This window comes from Apium graveolens, unplaced genomic scaffold (assembly GCF_009905375.1).
Source record: "Apium graveolens cultivar Ventura unplaced genomic scaffold, ASM990537v1 ctg8991, whole genome shotgun sequence".
Classification (NCBI taxonomy): Eukaryota; Viridiplantae; Streptophyta; class Magnoliopsida; order Apiales; family Apiaceae; genus Apium; species Apium graveolens.
Window position 1 is genome coordinate 52,942 of NW_027421643.1, and position 17,867 is coordinate 70,808.

The following is a 17,867-nucleotide window of genomic DNA, read 5'->3' on the forward strand; positions in this document are numbered from 1 at the left end:
ATATTAGAGTACCTTTACACCCTATAAGAGTCACTTTGCACCCTATAGGAGTCAGTTGCCACCGTATATTGATACAATTAACATGTTCACATCATGTACATGCAATTAGACATCCTTTAACCACCTCTTGGTACCCCTTTCGTACAAGTCAATTTTGGGCCACATTTTGGCTCTAATCAATCATGTAAGTGACTTCTCACCATATTAGAGTCACTTTGCACCTTATAAGAGTCACTTGCCATCATATATTGGTCCAATTAACATGTTAACATCATGGACATGCAATTAGAAATCCTTTTACCACCTCTTAGTGCAATATTCATACAAGTCAATTTTGGTCCACATTTTGGTTCTAATTAACCATGTTAGTCACTTCTCACCATATTAGAGTCACTTTGCACCCTATAAGAGTCACTTTCCACCATATATGCAACAATTGACATGTTAACATCATATACATCCAATTTGACATCCTTTTACCACCTCTTAATGCCACTTTCATACAAGTTAATTTTGTTCCACATTTTGGCTCTAATCAACCATGTAAGTCACTGTTCACCATATTAGAGTACCTTTACACCCTATAAGAGTCACTTTGCACCCTATAGGAGTCAGTTGCCACCGTATATTGATACAATTAACATGTTCACATCATGTACATGCAATTAGACATCCTTTAACCACCTCTTGGTACCCCTTTCCTACAAGTCAATTTTGGGCCACATTTTGGCTCTAATCAATCATGTAAGTGACTTCTCACCATATTAGAGTCACTTTGCACCTTATAAGAGTCACTTGCCATCATATATTAGTACAATTAACATGTTAACATCATGTACATGTTATTAGAAATCCTTTTCCAACCTCTTTGTGCCATATTCATACAAGTCAATTTTGGTCCACATTTTGGAAAATTAACCATGTTAGTCACTTTTCACCATATTAGAGTCACTTTGCACCCTTTAAGAGTCACTTGCCACCAAATATTGATATAATTAACATGTTAAGATCATGTACATGCAATTAGACATCCTTTAACCACCTCTTGGTACCCCTTTCGTACAAGTCAATTTTGGGCCACATTTTGGCTCTAATCAATCATGTAAGTGACTTCTCACCATATTAGAGTCACTTTGCACCTTATAAGAGTCACTTGCCATCATATATTAGTACAATTAACATGTTAACATCATGTACATGTTATTAGAAATCCTTTTCCAACCTCTTTGTGCCATATTCATACAAGTCAATTTTGGTCCACATTTTGGAAAATTAACCATGTTAGTCACTTTTCACCATATTAGAGTCACTTTGCACCTTATAAGAGTCACTCGCCATCATATATTGGTACAATTAACATGTTGACATCATGTACATGCAATTAGAAATCCTTTTACCACCTGTTAGTGCCATATTCATACAAGTCAATTTTGGTCCACATTTTGGTTCTAATTAACCATGTTAGTCACTTCTCACCATATTAGAGTCACTTTGCACCCTATAAAAGTCACTTTCCACCATATATGCAACAATTGACATGTTAACATCATATACATCCAATTTGACATCCTTTTACCACCTATTAATGCCACTTTCATAGAAGTTAATTTTGTTCCACATTTTGGCTCTAATCAACCATGTAAGTCACTGTTCTCCATATTAGAGTACATTTACACCATTTAGTCACTTCTCACCATATTAGAGTCACTTTGCACCCTTTAAGAGTCACTTGCCACCAAATATAGATATAATTAACATGTTAACATCATGTACATGCAATTAGACATCCTTTAACCACCTCTTGGTACCCCTTTCGTACAAGTCAATTTTGGGCCACATTTTGGCTCTAATCAATCATGTAAGTGACTTCTCACCATATTAGAGTCACTTTGCACCTTATAAGAGTCACTTGCCATCATATATTGGTCCAATTAACATGTTAACATCATGGACATGCAATTAGAAATCCTTTTACCACCTCTTAGTGCAATATTCATACAAGTCAATTTTGGTCCACATTTTGGTTCTAATTAACCATGTTAGTCACTTCTCACCATATTAGAGTCACTTTGCACCCTATAAGAGTCACTTTCCACCATATATGCAACAATTGACATGTTAACATCATATACATCCAATTTGACATCCTTTTACCACCTCTTAATGCCACTTTCATACAAGTTAATTTTGTTCCACATTTTGGCTCTAATCAACCATGTAAGTCACTGTTCACCATATTAGAGTACCTTTACACCCTATAAGAGTCACTTTGCACCCTATAGGAGTCAGTTGCCACCGTATATTGATACAATTAACATGTTCACATCATGTACATGCAATTAGACATCCTTTAACCACCTCTTGGTACCCCTTTCCTACAAGTCAATTTTGGGCCACATTTTGGCTCTAATCAATCATGTAAGTGACTTCTCACCATATTAGAGTCACTTTGCACCTTATAAGAGTCACTTGCCATCATATATTGGTACAATTAACATGTTAACATCATGTACCTGTTATTAGAAATCCTTTTCCAACCTCTTTGTGCCATATTCATACAAGTCAATTTTGGTCCACATTTTGGTTCTAATTAACCATGTTAGTCACTTTTCACCATATTAGAGTCACTTTGCACCCTTTAAGAGTCACTTGCCACCAAATATTGATATAATTAACATGTTAACATCATGTACATGCAATTAGACATCCTTTAACCACCTCTTGGTACCCCTTTCGTATAAGTCAATTTTGGGCCACATTTTGGCTCTAATCAATCATGTAAGTGACTTCTCACCATATTAGAGTCACTTTACACCTTATAAGAGTCACTTGCCATCATATATTGGTACAATTAACATGTTAACATCATGTACATGCAATTAGAAATCCTTTTACCCCCTCTTAGTGCCATATTCATACAAGTCAATTTTGGTCCACATTTTAGTTCTAATTAACCGTGTTAGTCACTTCTCACCATAATAGAGTCACTTTGCACCCTATAAGAGTCACTTTCCACCATATATGCAACAATTGACATGTTAACATCATATACATCCAATTTGACATCCTTTTACCACCTCTTAATGCCACTCTCATACAAGTTAATTTTGTTCCACATTTTGGCTCTAATCAACCATGTAAGTCACTGTTCACCATATTAGAGTACCTTTACACCCTATAAGAGTCACTTTGCACCCTATAGGAGTCAGTTGCCACCGTATATTGATACAATTAACATGTTCACATCATGTACATGCAATTAGACATCCTTTAACCACCTCTTGGTACCCCTTTCGTACAAGTCAATTTTGGGCCACATTTTGGCTCTAATCAATCATGTAAGTGACTTCTCACCATATTAGAGTCACTTTGCACCTTATAAGAGTCACTTGCCATCATATATTGGTCCAATTAACATGTTAACATCATGGACATGCAATTAGAAATCCTTTTACCACCTCTTAGTGCAATATTCATACAAGTCAATTTTGGTCCACATTTTGGTTCTAATTAACCATGTTAGTCACTTCTCACCATATTAGAGTCACTTTGCACCCTATAAGAGTCACTTTCCACCATATATGCAACAATTGACATGTTAACATCATATACATCCAATTTGACATCCTTTTACCACCTCTTAATGCCACTTTCATACAAGTTAATTTTGTTCCACATTTTGGCTCTAATCAACCATGTAAGTCACTGTTCACCATATTAGAGTACCTTTACACCCTATAAGAGTCACTTTGCACCCTATAGGAGTCAGTTGCCACCGTATATTGATACAATTAACATGTTCACATCATGTACATGCAATTAGACATCCTTTAACCACCTCTTGGTACCCCTTTCCTACAAGTCAATTTTGGGCCACATTTTGGCTCTAATCAATCATGTAAGTGACTTCTCACCATATTAGAGTCACTTTGCACCTTATAAGAGTCACTTGCCATCATATATTAGTACAATTAACATGTTAACATCATGTACATGTTATTAGAAATCCTTTTCCAACCTCTTTGTGCCATATTCATACAAGTCAATTTTGGTCCACATTTTGGAAAATTAACCATGTTAGTCACTTTTCACCATATTAGAGTCACTTTGCACCCTTTAAGAGTCACTTGCCACCAAATATTGATATAATTAACATGTTAAGATCATGTACATGCAATTAGACATCCTTTAACCACCTCTTGGTACCCCTTTCGTACAAGTCAATTTTGGGCCACATTTTGGCTCTAATCAATCATGTAAATGACTTCTCACCATATTAGAGTCACTTTACACCTTATAAGAGTCACTTGCCATCATATATTGGTACAATTAACATGTTAACATCATGTACATGCAATTATAAATCCTTTTACCACCTCTTAGTGCCATATTCATACAAGTCAATTTTGGTCCACATTTTAGTTCTAATTAACCGTGTTAGTCACTTCTCACCATAATAGAGTCACTTTGCACCCTATAAGAGTCACTTTCCACCATATATGCAACAATTGACATGTTAACATCATATACATCCAATTTGACATCCTTTTACCACCTATTAATGCCACTTTCATACAAGTTAATTTTGTTCCACATTTTGCCTCTAATCAACCATGTAAGTCACTGTTCACCATATTAGAGTACCTTTACACCCTATAAATGTCACTTGCCCCATATATTGATACAATTAACATGTTAACATTACGTAAATGCAATTAGACATCCTTTAACCACCTCTTGGTACCCCTTTCCTACAAGTCAATTTTGGGCCACATTTTGGCTCTAATCAATCATGTAAGTGACTTCTCACCATATTAGAGTCACTTTGCACCTTATAAGAGTCACTCGCCATCATATATTGGTACAATTAACATGTTGACATCATGTACATGCAATTAGAAATCCTTTTACCACCTGTTAGTGCCATATTCATACAAGTCAATTTTGGTCCACATTTTGGTTCTAATTAACCATGTTAGTCACTTCTCACCATATTAGAGTCACTTTGCACCCTATAAAAGTCACTTTCCACCATATATGCAACAATTGACATGTTAACATCATATACATCCAATTTGACATCCTTTTACCACCTATTAATGCCACTTTCATAGAAGTTAATTTTGTTCCACATTTTGGCTCTAATCAACCATGTAAGTCACTGTTCTCCATATTAGAGTACATTTACACCATTTAGTCACTTCTCACCATATTAGAGTCACTTTGCACCCTTTAAGAGTCACTTGCCACCAAATATAGATATAATTAACATGTTAACATCATGTACATGCAATTAGACATCCTTTAACCACCTCTTGGTACCCCTTTCGTACAAGTCAATTTTGGGCCACATTTTGGCTCTAATCAATCATGTAAGTGACTTCTCACCATATTAGAGTCACTTTGCACCTTATAAGAGTCACTTGCCATCATATATTGGTCCAATTAACATGTTAACATCATGGACATGCAATTAGAAATCCTTTTACCACCTCTTAGTGCAATATTCATACAAGTCAATTTTGGTCCACATTTTGGTTCTAATTAACCATGTTAGTCACTTCTCACCATATTAGAGTCACTTTGCACCCTATAAGAGTCACTTTCCACCATATATGCAACAATTGACATGTTAACATCATATACATCCAATTTGACATCCTTTTACCACCTCTTAATGCCACTTTCATACAAGTTAATTTTGTTCCACATTTTGGCTCTAATCAACCATGTAAGTCACTGTTCACCATATTAGAGTACCTTTACACCCTATAAGAGTCACTTTGCACCTTATAGGAGTCAGTTGCCACCGTATATTGATACAATTAACATGTTCACATCATGTACATGCAATTAGACATCCTTTAACCACCTCTTGGTACCCCTTTCCTACAAGTCAATTTTGGGCCACATTTTGGCTCTAATCAATCATGTAAGTGACTTCTCACCATATTAGAGTCACTTTGCACCTTATAAGAGTCACTTGCCATCATATATTGGTACAATTAACATGTTAACATCATGTACATGTTATTAGAAATCCTTTTCCAACCTCTTTGTGCCATATTCATACAAGTCAATTTTGGTCCACATTTTGGTTCTAATTAACCATGTTAGTCACTTTTCACCATATTAGAGTCACTTTGCACCCTTTAAGAGTCACTTGCCACCAAATATTGATATAATTAACATGTTAACATCATGTACATGCAATTAGACATCCTTTAACCACCTCTTGGTACCCCTTTCGTACAAGTCAATTTTGGGCCACATTTTGGCTCTAATCAATCATGTAAGTGACTTCTCACCATATTAGAGTCACTTTACACCTTATAAGAGTCACTTGCCATCATATATTGGTACAATTAACATGTTAACATCATGTACATGCAATTAGAAATCCTTTTACCCCCTCTTAGTGCCATATTCATACAAGTCAATTTTGGTCCACATTTTAGTTCTAATTAACCGTGTTAGTCACTTCTCACCATAATAGAGTCACTTTGCACCCTATAAGAGTCACTTTCCACCATATATGCAACAATTGACATGTTAACATCATATACATCCAATTTGACATCCTTTTACCACCTCTTAATGCCACTTTCATACAAGTTAATTTTGTTCCACATTTTGGCTCTAATCAACCATGTAAGTCACTGTTCACCATATTAGAGTACCTTTACACCCTATAAGAGTCACTTTGCACCCTATAGGAGTCAGTTGCCACCGTATATTGATACAATTAACATGTTCACATCATGTACATGCAATTAGACATCCTTTAACCACCTCTTGGTACCCCTTTCGTACAAGTCAATTTTGGGCCACATTTTGGCTCTAATCAATCATGTAAGTGACTTCTCACCATATTAGAGTCACTTTGCACCTTATAAGAGTCACTTGCCATCATATATTGGTCCAATTAACATGTTAACATCATGGACATGCAATTAGAAATCCTTTTACCACCTCTTAGTGCAATATTCATACAAGTCAATTTTGGTCCACATTTTGGTTCTAATTAACCATGTTAGTCACTTCTCACCATATTAGAGTCACTTTGCACCCTATAAGAGTCACTTTCCACCATATATGCAACAATTGACATGTTAACATCATATACATCCAATTTGACATCCTTTTACCACCTCTTAATGCCACTTTCATACAAGTTAATTTTGTTCCACATTTTGGCTCTAATCAACCATGTAAGTCACTGTTCACCATATTAGAGTACCTTTACACCCTATAAGAGTCACTTTGCACCCTATAGGAGTCAGTTGCCACCGTATATTGATACAATTAACATGTTCACATCATGTACATGCAATTAGACATCCTTTAACCACCTCTTGGTACCCCTTTCCTACAAGTCAATTTTGGGCCACATTTTGGCTCTAATCAATCATGTAAGTGACTTCTCACCATATTAGAGTCACTTTGCACCTTATAAGAGTCACTTGCCATCATATATTGGTACAATTAACATGTTAACATCATGTACATGTTATTAGAAATCCTTTTCCAACCTCTTTGTGCCATATTCATACAAGTCAATTTTGGTCCACATTTTGGTTCTAATTAACCATGTTAGTCACTTTTCACCATATTAGAGTCACTTTGCACCCTTTAAGAGTCACTTGCCACCAAATATTGATATAATTAACATGTTAACATCATGTACATGCAATTAGACATCCTTTAACCACCTCTTGGTACCCCTTTCGTACAAGTCAATTTTGGGCCACATTTTGGCTCTAATCAATCATGTAAGTGACTTCTCACCATATTAGAGTCACTTTACACCTTATAAGAGTCACTTGCCATCATATATTGGTACAATTAACATGTTAACATCATGTACATGCAATTAGAAATCCTTTTACCCCCTCTTAGTGCCATATTCATACAAGTCAATTTTGGTCCACATTTTAGTTCTAATTAACCGTGTTAGTCACTTCTCACCATAATAGAGTCACTTTGCACCCTATAAGAGTCACTTTCCACCATATATGCAACAATTGACATGTTAACATCATATACATCCAATTTGACATCCTTTTACCACCTCTTAATGCCACTTTCATACAAGTTAATTTTGTTCCACATTTTGGCTCTAATCAACCATGTAAGTCACTGTTCACCATATTAGAGTACCTTTACACCCTATAAGAGTCACTTTGCACCCTATAGGAGTCAGTTGCCACCGTATATTGATACAATTAACATGTTCACATCATGTACATGCAATTAGACATCCTTTAACCACCTCTTGGTACCCCTTTCGTACAAGTCAATTTTGGGCCACATTTTGGCTCTAATCAATCATGTAAGTGACTTCTCACCATATTAGAGTCACTTTGCACCTTATAAGAGTCACTTGCCATCATATATTGGTCCAATTAACATGTTAACATCATGGACATGCAATTAGAAATCCTTTTACCACCTCTTAGTGCAATATTCATACAAGTCAATTTTGGTCCACATTTTGGTTCTAATTAACCATGTTAGTCACTTCTCACCATATTAGAGTCACTTTGCACCCTATAAGAGTCACTTTCCACCATATATGCAACAATTGACATGTTAACATCATATACATCCAATTTGACATCCTTTTACCACCTCTTAATGCCACTTTCATACAAGTTAATTTTGTTCCACATTTTGGCTCTAATCAACCATGTAAGTCACTGTTCACCATATTAGAGTACCTTTACACCCTATAAGAGTCACTTTGCACCCTATAGGAGTCAGTTGCCACCGTATATTGATACAATTAACATGTTCACATCATGTACATGCAATTAGACATCCTTTAACCACCTCTTGGTACCCCTTTCCTACAAGTCAATTTTGGGCCACATTTTGGCTCTAATCAATCATGTAAGTGACTTCTCACCATATTAGAGTCACTTTGCACCTTATAAGAGTCACTTGCCATCATATATTAGTACAATTAACATGTTAACATCATGTACATGTTATTAGAAATCCTTTTCCAACCTCTTTGTGCCATATTCATACAAGTCAATTTTGGTCCACATTTTGGAAAATTAACCATGTTAGTCACTTTTCACCATATTAGAGTCACTTTGCACCCTTTAAGAGTCACTTGCCACCAAATATTGATATAATTAACATGTTAAGATCATGTACATGCAATTAGACATCCTTTAACCACCTCTTGGTACCCCTTTCGTACAAGTCAATTTTGGGCCACATTTTGGCTCTAATCAATCATGTAAATGACTTCTCACCATATTAGAGTCACTTTACACCTTATAAGAGTCACTTGCCATCATATATTGGTACAATTAACATGTTAACATCATGTACATGCAATTATAAATCCTTTTACCACCTCTTAGTGCCATATTCATACAAGTCAATTTTGGTCCACATTTTAGTTCTAATTAACCGTGTTAGTCACTTCTCACCATAATAGAGTCACTTTGCACCCTATAAGAGTCACTTTCCACCATATATGCAACAATTGACATGTTAACATCATATACATCCAATTTGACATCCTTTTACCACCTATTAATGCCACTTTCATACAAGTTAATTTTGTTCCACATTTTGCCTCTAATCAACCATGTAAGTCACTGTTCACCATATTAGAGTACCTTTACACCCTATAAATGTCACTTGCCCCATATATTGATACAATTAACATGTTAACATTACGTAAATGCAATTAGACATCCTTTAACCACCTCTTGGTACCCCTTTCCTACAAGTCAATTTTGGGCCACATTTTGGCTCTAATCAATCATGTAAGTGACTTCTCACCATATTAGAGTCACTTTGCACCTTATAAGAGTCACTCGCCATCATATATTGGTACAATTAACATGTTGACATCATGTACATGCAATTAGAAATCCTTTTACCACCTGTTAGTGCCATATTCATACAAGTCAATTTTGGTCCACATTTTGGTTCTAATTAACCATGTTAGTCACTTTTCACCATATTAGAGTCACTTTGCACCCTTTAAGAGTCACTTGCCACCAAATATAGATATAATTAACATGTTAACATCATGTACATGCAATTGGACATCCTTTAACCACCTCTTGGTACCCCTTGCGTACAAGTCAATTTTGGGCCACATTTTGGCTCTAATCAATCATGTAAGTGACTTCTCACCATATTAGAGTCACTTTGCACCTTATAAGAGTCACTTGCCATCATATATTGGTACAATTAACATGTTGACATCATGGACATGCAATTAGAAATCCTTTTACCACATATTAGTGCCATATTGATACAAGTCAATTTTGGTCCACATTTTGGTTCTAATTAACCATGTTAGTCCCTTCTCACCATATTAGAGTCACTTTGCACCCTATAAAAGTCACTTTACACCATATATGCAACAATTGACATGTTAACATCATATACATCCAATTTGACATCCTTTTACCACCTATTAATGCCACTTTCATACAAGTTAATTTTGTTCCACATTTTGGCTCTAATCAACCATGTAAGTCACTGTTCACCATATTAGAGTACCTTTACACCATGTTAGTCACTTCTCACCATATTAGAGTCACTTTGCACCCTTTAAGAGTCACTTGCCACCAAATATTGATATAATTAACATGTTAACATCATGTACATGCAATTAGACATCCTTTAACCACCTCATGGTACCCCTTTCGTACAAGTCAATTTTGGGCCACATTTTGGCTCTAATCAATCATGTAAGTGACTTCTCAACATATTAGAGTCACTTTGCACCTTATAAGAGTCACTTGCCATCATATATTGGTACAATTAACATGTTAACATCATGGACATGCAATTAGAAATCCTTTTACCACCTCTTAGTGCAATATTCATACAAGTCAATTTTGGTCCACATTTTGGTTCTAATTAACCATGTTAGTCACTTCTCACCATATTAGAGTCACTTTGCACCCTATAAGAGTCACTTTCCACCATATATGCAACAATTGACATGTTAACATCATATACATCCAATTTGACATCCTTTTACCACCTCTTAATGCCACTTTCATACAAGTTAATTTTGTTCCACATTTTGGCTCTAATCAACCATGTAAGTCACTGTTCACCATATTAGAGTACCTTTACACCCTATAAGAGTCACTTTGTACCCTATAGGAGTCACTTGCCACCGTATATTGATACAATTAACATGTTCACATTATGTACATGACTGCAGAAGAAAAAACTGCAAATAATTATGTAAGTGACTTCTCACCATATTAGAGTCACTTTGCACCTTATAAGAGTCACTTGCCATCATATATTGGTACAATTAACATGTTAACATCATGTACATGTTATTAGAAATCCTTTTACCACCTCTTAGTGCCATATTCATACAAGTCAATTTTGGTCCACATTATGGTTCTAATTAACCATGTTTTTTTTTTGCTAAGTAATAATTGTATAAACCCAACAAAGAAAAATACAAAATACTAGGGTATACCCTAGAGCATCAAAGATCAGGAACAGACTCCCAACAATGCCAAGTCAATGATACAGAACAGAGAAATCTAGCTTTACTTCTATTTAAAGATGATTTCTTTAAATAAACAGACGTCCAAAACTAACATCTAAGAGTTCTACTCTATCCTTTCCTCTAGTACAATAGGGTAATGAGATTTACATTATTTTCCACTGCCCTGTGAAAACGCTTGCAAGAAAATAATTTTTCTCTCACTTCTCTTTTGATAATGAAAAGCAGCACCCTGGAGCTTCGATTGTTGCCATTGTTGTGCATTCTTCTATTCCGCTCTTGCCATATATAGTATATTGTAGTGCCAATATAAAGATAGGCAATTTGTCTTTTAATGTTGCTCTCTGTGTTTGCTAGGAAATTTCCTTGCCTAAAATCCCTCCAGTCCCTCGTAAGAGTAACAGGACAGGCCTGAAGAATCTGAGTTGCATACCCGCATTCCATGAACAAGTGACTAGCATTTTCATTGTGACCATTGCATAGCATACATCTGCCATCATTATACATTCCAAAACGACTCATACGCTCTTTTGTCAACAATCTATCTTGAATTGCCAGCCAAAAAAAGAATGAATTTTTTGGAATCGAAAAAATACTCCAAACAGCTGATATCCAAGGTGGTGGTTGCCCAATTCTGCGAATAGAGTTCCAGATTTTTGAGATGTTAACCTCTTTTCCTTGTTGACTTTCCCATAGAATTTCATCTCGAGCAAATAATCTGACTCCCAGCATTTCATTCCTAACCTCAATGGCAGAAACATGATTCGAGGGATGAATATGCCAAATTCCGTCTCGAATAAACGATTGAATGCTGGCCATAGATGTCGATTCCATGATAGATATAATGCTATTACCGTATTTAGAGAATAAGGGTGTACCATTAATGCCATAATTTAAATTTTGACTCGGCACCGATTTTGAATTGGATTCTTTGAGTCACCTCAATTCGCACATTAATCAACTTTTTGACGCACCAGGGACAGGAACTAGGAGCAGGCGCTGTCCAAATTGACTTGTTGCGGAAGAGGCAGGAGTGCAACCAAATACTCCAAAGGGATGATTGGTTAGGCTGGATTACTCTCCAGAATTGATAAATAATGGCTGCTTTATTCCATTCCAGAGGGTCTCGAATGCCTAGACCTCCTTCTTCCTTTGGTAAACAACATGTCTCCCAAGCAACTTTATAATGACATTTAGCAGAGGATGCTCCACCCCATAAGAATTTAGCTAGAGTAGATTTTAGATTTTTAAGCACACTCTTGGGAAGAAAAAGGTACATGGCCCAATAGCTATGGATACCAAATAATATGGCTTTAATCAGCTGTAGTCTTCCAGAAAATTTCAGAAAGGCATTAGTCCAGAGATCAATCTTCGAGCACATGCGGAGAATAAGAGGAGTGCATTCTGCCTTGGAGAGTTTTTTAGAGATTAGAGGTAAACCCAGATATTTGATTGGGAGATGACCAATCTGGAATCCAGAATAACTAATAATAGCATTCTCAACTTCCTGAGGAGTGTTACAGAAGAAACAATTGCTTTTGGAAGCATTAGGATGAAGTCCTGATGTTGAGGAGAATTCAGAGATTGTGTCCAACATAATTTTCATTGATTTTTCATCTCCTTTCGAGAATAACATTACATCATCTGCGAAAATCAAGTGAGTAATATCTGCGTGAGACGTGCGCCAATGATATGAAAAATCTGGATTCGAGGAGCACTTTTGAATGAAAGCAGAGAAGACTTCCATGGCTAGCACAAACAGAGACGGGGAAAGTGGGTCACCTTGTCTAAGCCCAGATTTGCATTGGAAGTACCCTTCCAGAGCACCATTAATTTTTACTGAGACCATAGCTGAGGATAAACAAGTATGAATCCAATTGATAAACAAAGCAGGAAAACCCATTCTGTGAAGAGTAGAGAGCAAAAAATTCCAATTCAGGGAGTCAAAAGCCTTTTGAATATCTAGCTTGACTGTGCATCTAGGAGGCCCTTTATGTAAATGGTAATCCCTGCATAAAGATTGTGCCAGTAAAATATTGTCTCCAATAGATCTATTAGTGACAAAAGCTGACTGACTAGCAGATACAATTTGAGGAAGCACCTGCTTGAGTCTACTAGCAAGCATTTTAGCAATAACTTTGTAAAGTACATTACAACAAGAGATTGGCCTAAATTGGGCAATTCTGTTCGGGTGATTCTCTTAGGAATCAAAGCCAGAGCAGTAGAATTTATAATACGAGGCAATTTCATAGAATGAAAGAAATACAAGATAGCATTTGTCACCTCACCACCCACTATATCCCAAGATTTAATGAAAAACTCTACCGGAAACCCATCAGGGCCTGGACTTTTGTTCTTTGCCAAAGATTGAAATGTCTTGAGAACCTCAGCTTGAGTGAAAACCTTAGTCAGATTCTGTTGTTGCTCTACATTCAGTACCGGAAGCTGTAAGTCAGGAGGAATGTCCCTAACTTCAACCGAGTTCCCCAAGATAGAAGAGAAATAGTCAACAATTAACCATGTTAGTCACTTTTCACCATATTAGTGTCACTTTGCACCCTTTAAGAGTCACTTGCCACCAAATATTGATATAATTAACATGTTAACATCATGTACATGCAATTAGACATCCTTTAACCACCTCTTGGTACCCCTTTCGTACAAGTCAATTTTGGGCCACATTTTGGCTCTAATCAATCATGTAAGTGACTTCTCACAATATTAGAGTCACTTTGCACCTTATAAGAGTCACTTGCCATCATATATTGGTAAAATTAACATGTTAACATCATGGACATGCAATTAGAAATCCTTTTACCACCTCTTAGTGCCATGTTCATACAAGTCAATTTTGGTCCATATTTTGGTTCTAATTAACCATGTTAGTCACTTCTCACCATATTAGAGTCACTTTGCACCCTATAAGAGTCACTTTCCACCATATATGCAACAATTGACATGTTAACATCATATACATCCAATTTGACATCCTTTTACCACCTCTTAATGCCACTTTCATACAAGTTAATTTTGTTCCACATTTTGGCTCTAATCAACCATGTAAGTCACTGTTCACCATATTAGAGTACCTTTACACCCTATAAGAGTCACTTTGCACCCTATAGGAGTCACTTGCCACCGTATATTGATACAATTAACATGTTCACATCATGTACATGCAATTAAACATCCTTTAACCACCTCTTGGTACCCCATTCCTACAAGTCAATTTTGGGCCACATTTTGGCTCTAATCAATCATGTAAGTGACTTCTCACCATATTAGAGTCACTTTGCACCTTATAAGAGTCACTTGCCATCATATATTGGTACAATTAACATGTTAACATCATGTACATGTTATTAGAAATCCTTTTCCCACCTCTTAGTGCCATATTCATACAAGTCAATTTTGGTCCATATTTTGGTTCTAATTAACAATGTTAGTCACTTTTCACCTATTAGAGTCACTTTGCACCCTTTAAGAGTCACTTGCCACCAAATATTGATATAATTAACATGTTAACATCATGTACATGCAATTAGACATCCTTTAACCACCTCTTGGTACCCCTTTCGTACAAGTCAATTTTGGGCCACATTTTGGCTCTAATCAATCATGTAAGTGACTTCTCACCATATTAGAGTCACTTTGCACCTTATAAGAGTCACTTGCCATCATATATTGGTACAATTAAAATGTTAACATCATGTACATGCAATTAGAAATCCTTTTACCACGTCTTAGTGCCATATTCATACATGTCAATTTTGGTCCACATTTTGGTTCTAATTAACCGTGTTAGTCACTTCTCACCATAATAGAGTCAATTTGCACCCTATAAGAGTCACTTTCCACCATATATGCAACAATTGACATGTTAACATCATATACATCCAATTTGACATCCTTTTACCACCTATAATGCCACTTTCATACAAGTTAATTTTGTTCACATTTTGCCTCTAATCAACCATGTAAGTCACTGTTCACCATATTAGAGTACCTTTACACCCTATAAGAGTCACTTGCCCCATATATTCATACAATTAACATGTTAACATCACGTAATGCAATTAGACATCCGTTAACCACCTCTTGGTACCCCTTTCCTACAAGTCAATTTTGGGCCACATTTTGGCTCTAATCAATCATGTAAGTGACTTCTCACCATATTAGAGTCACTTTGCACCTTATAAGAGTCACTTGCCATCATATATTTGTACAATAACATGTTAACATCATATACATGTTATTAGAAATCCTTTTACCACCTCTTAGTGCCATATTCATAAAAGTCAATTTTGGTCCCACATTATGGTTCTAATTAACCATGGTTAGTCACTTTTCACAATATTAGTGTCACTTTGCACCCTTTAAGAGTCACTTGCCACCAAATATTGATATAATTAACATGTTAACATCATGTACATGCAATTAGACATCCTTTAACCACCTCTTGGTACCCCTTTCGTACAAGTCAATTTTGGCCACATTTTGGCTCTAATCAATCATGTAAGAGCCTTCTCACAATATTAGAGTCACTTTGCACCTTATAAGAGTCACTTGCCATCATATATTGGTACAATTAACATGTTAACATCATGGACATGCAATTAGAAAATCCTTTTACCACCTCTTAGTGCCATGTTCATACAAGTCAATTTTGGTCCATATTTTGGTTCTAATTAACCATGTTAGTCACTTCTCACCATATTAGAGTCACTTTGCACCCTATAAGAGTCACTTTCCACCATATATGCCAACAATTGACATGTTAACATCATATACATCCAATTTGACTCCTTTTACCACCTCTTAATGCCCACTTTCATACAAGTTAATTTTGTTCCACATTTTGGCTCTAATCAACCATGTAAGTCACTGTTCATCATATTAGAGTACCTTTACACCCTATTAAGAGTCACTTTGCACCCTATAGGAGTCACTTGCCACCGTATATTGATACAATTAACATGTTCACATCATGTACATGCAATTAGACATCCTTTAACCACCTCTTGGTACCCCTTTCCTACAAGTCAATTTTGGGCCACATTTTTGGCTCTAATCAATCATGTAAGTGACTTCTCACCATAGTAGAGTCACTTTGCACCTTATAAGAGTCACTTGCCATCATATATTGAAATATTAACATGTTAACATCATGTACATGTTATTAGAAATCCTTTTCCACCTCTTAGTGCCATATTCATACAAGTCAATTTTGGTCCATATTTTGGTTCTAATTAACCATGTTAGTCACTTTTCACCATATTAGAGTCACTTTGCACCCTTTAAGAGTCACTTGCCACCAAATATTGATATAATTAACATGTTAACATCATGTACATGCAATTAGACATCCTTTAACCACCTCTTGGTACCCCTTTCGTACAAGTCAATTTTGGGCCACATTTTGGCTCTAATCAATCATGTAAGTGACTTCTCACCATATTAGAGTCACTTTGCACCTTATAAGAGTCACTTGCCATCATATATTGGTACAATTAACATGTTAACATCATGTACATGCAATTAGAAATCCTTTTACCACCTCTTAGTGCCATATTCATACAAGTCAATTTTGGTCCACATTTTGGTTCTAATTAACCGTGTTAGTCACTTCTCACCATAATAGAGTCACTTTGCACCCTATAAGAGTCACTTTCCACCATATATGCAATTGACATGTTAACATCATATACATCCAATTTGACATCCTTTTACCACCTATTAATGCCACTTTCATACAAGTTAATTTTGTTCCACATTTTGCCTCTAATCAACCATGTAAGTCACTGTTCACCATATTAGAGTACCTTTACACCCTATAAGAGTCACTTGCCCCATATATTGATACAATTAACATGTTAACATCACGTAAATGCAATTAGACATCCTTTAACCACCTCTTGGTACCCCTCTCCTACAAGTCAATTTTGGGCCACATTTTGGCTCTAATCAATCATGTAAGTGACTTCTCACCATATTAGAGTCACTTTGCACCTTATAAGAGTCACTTGCCATCATATATTGGTACAATTAACATGTTAACATCATGTACATGCAATTAGAAATCCTTTTACCACCTCTTAGTGCCATATTCATACAAGTCAATTTTGGTCCACATTTTGGTTCTAATTAACCATGTTAGTCACTTTTCACCATATTAGAGTCACTTTGCACCCTTTAAGAGTCACTTGCCCCAAATATATATATAATTAACATGTTAATATCATGTACATGCAATTAGACATCCTTTAACCACCTCTTGGTACCCTTTGCGTACAAGTCAATTTTGGGCCACATTTTGGCTCTAATCAATCATGTAAGTGACTTCTCACCATATTAG

At 36.0% G+C, this 17,867-nt stretch overlaps 1 protein-coding gene across 1 annotated transcript; it reads right to left on the reverse strand.

Annotated features, from left to right (window-relative positions):
* Positions 1-11,635: 11,635 nt before the first annotated feature.
* LOC141705521 (uncharacterized) lies at positions 11,636-12,346 on the reverse strand. The gene has a single exon (XM_074508436.1). The coding sequence runs from the start codon at positions 12,344-12,346 to the stop codon at positions 11,636-11,638; it is 711 nt and encodes a 236-aa protein (XP_074364537.1).
* Between the last annotated feature and the right edge of the window lie 5,521 nt (positions 12,347-17,867).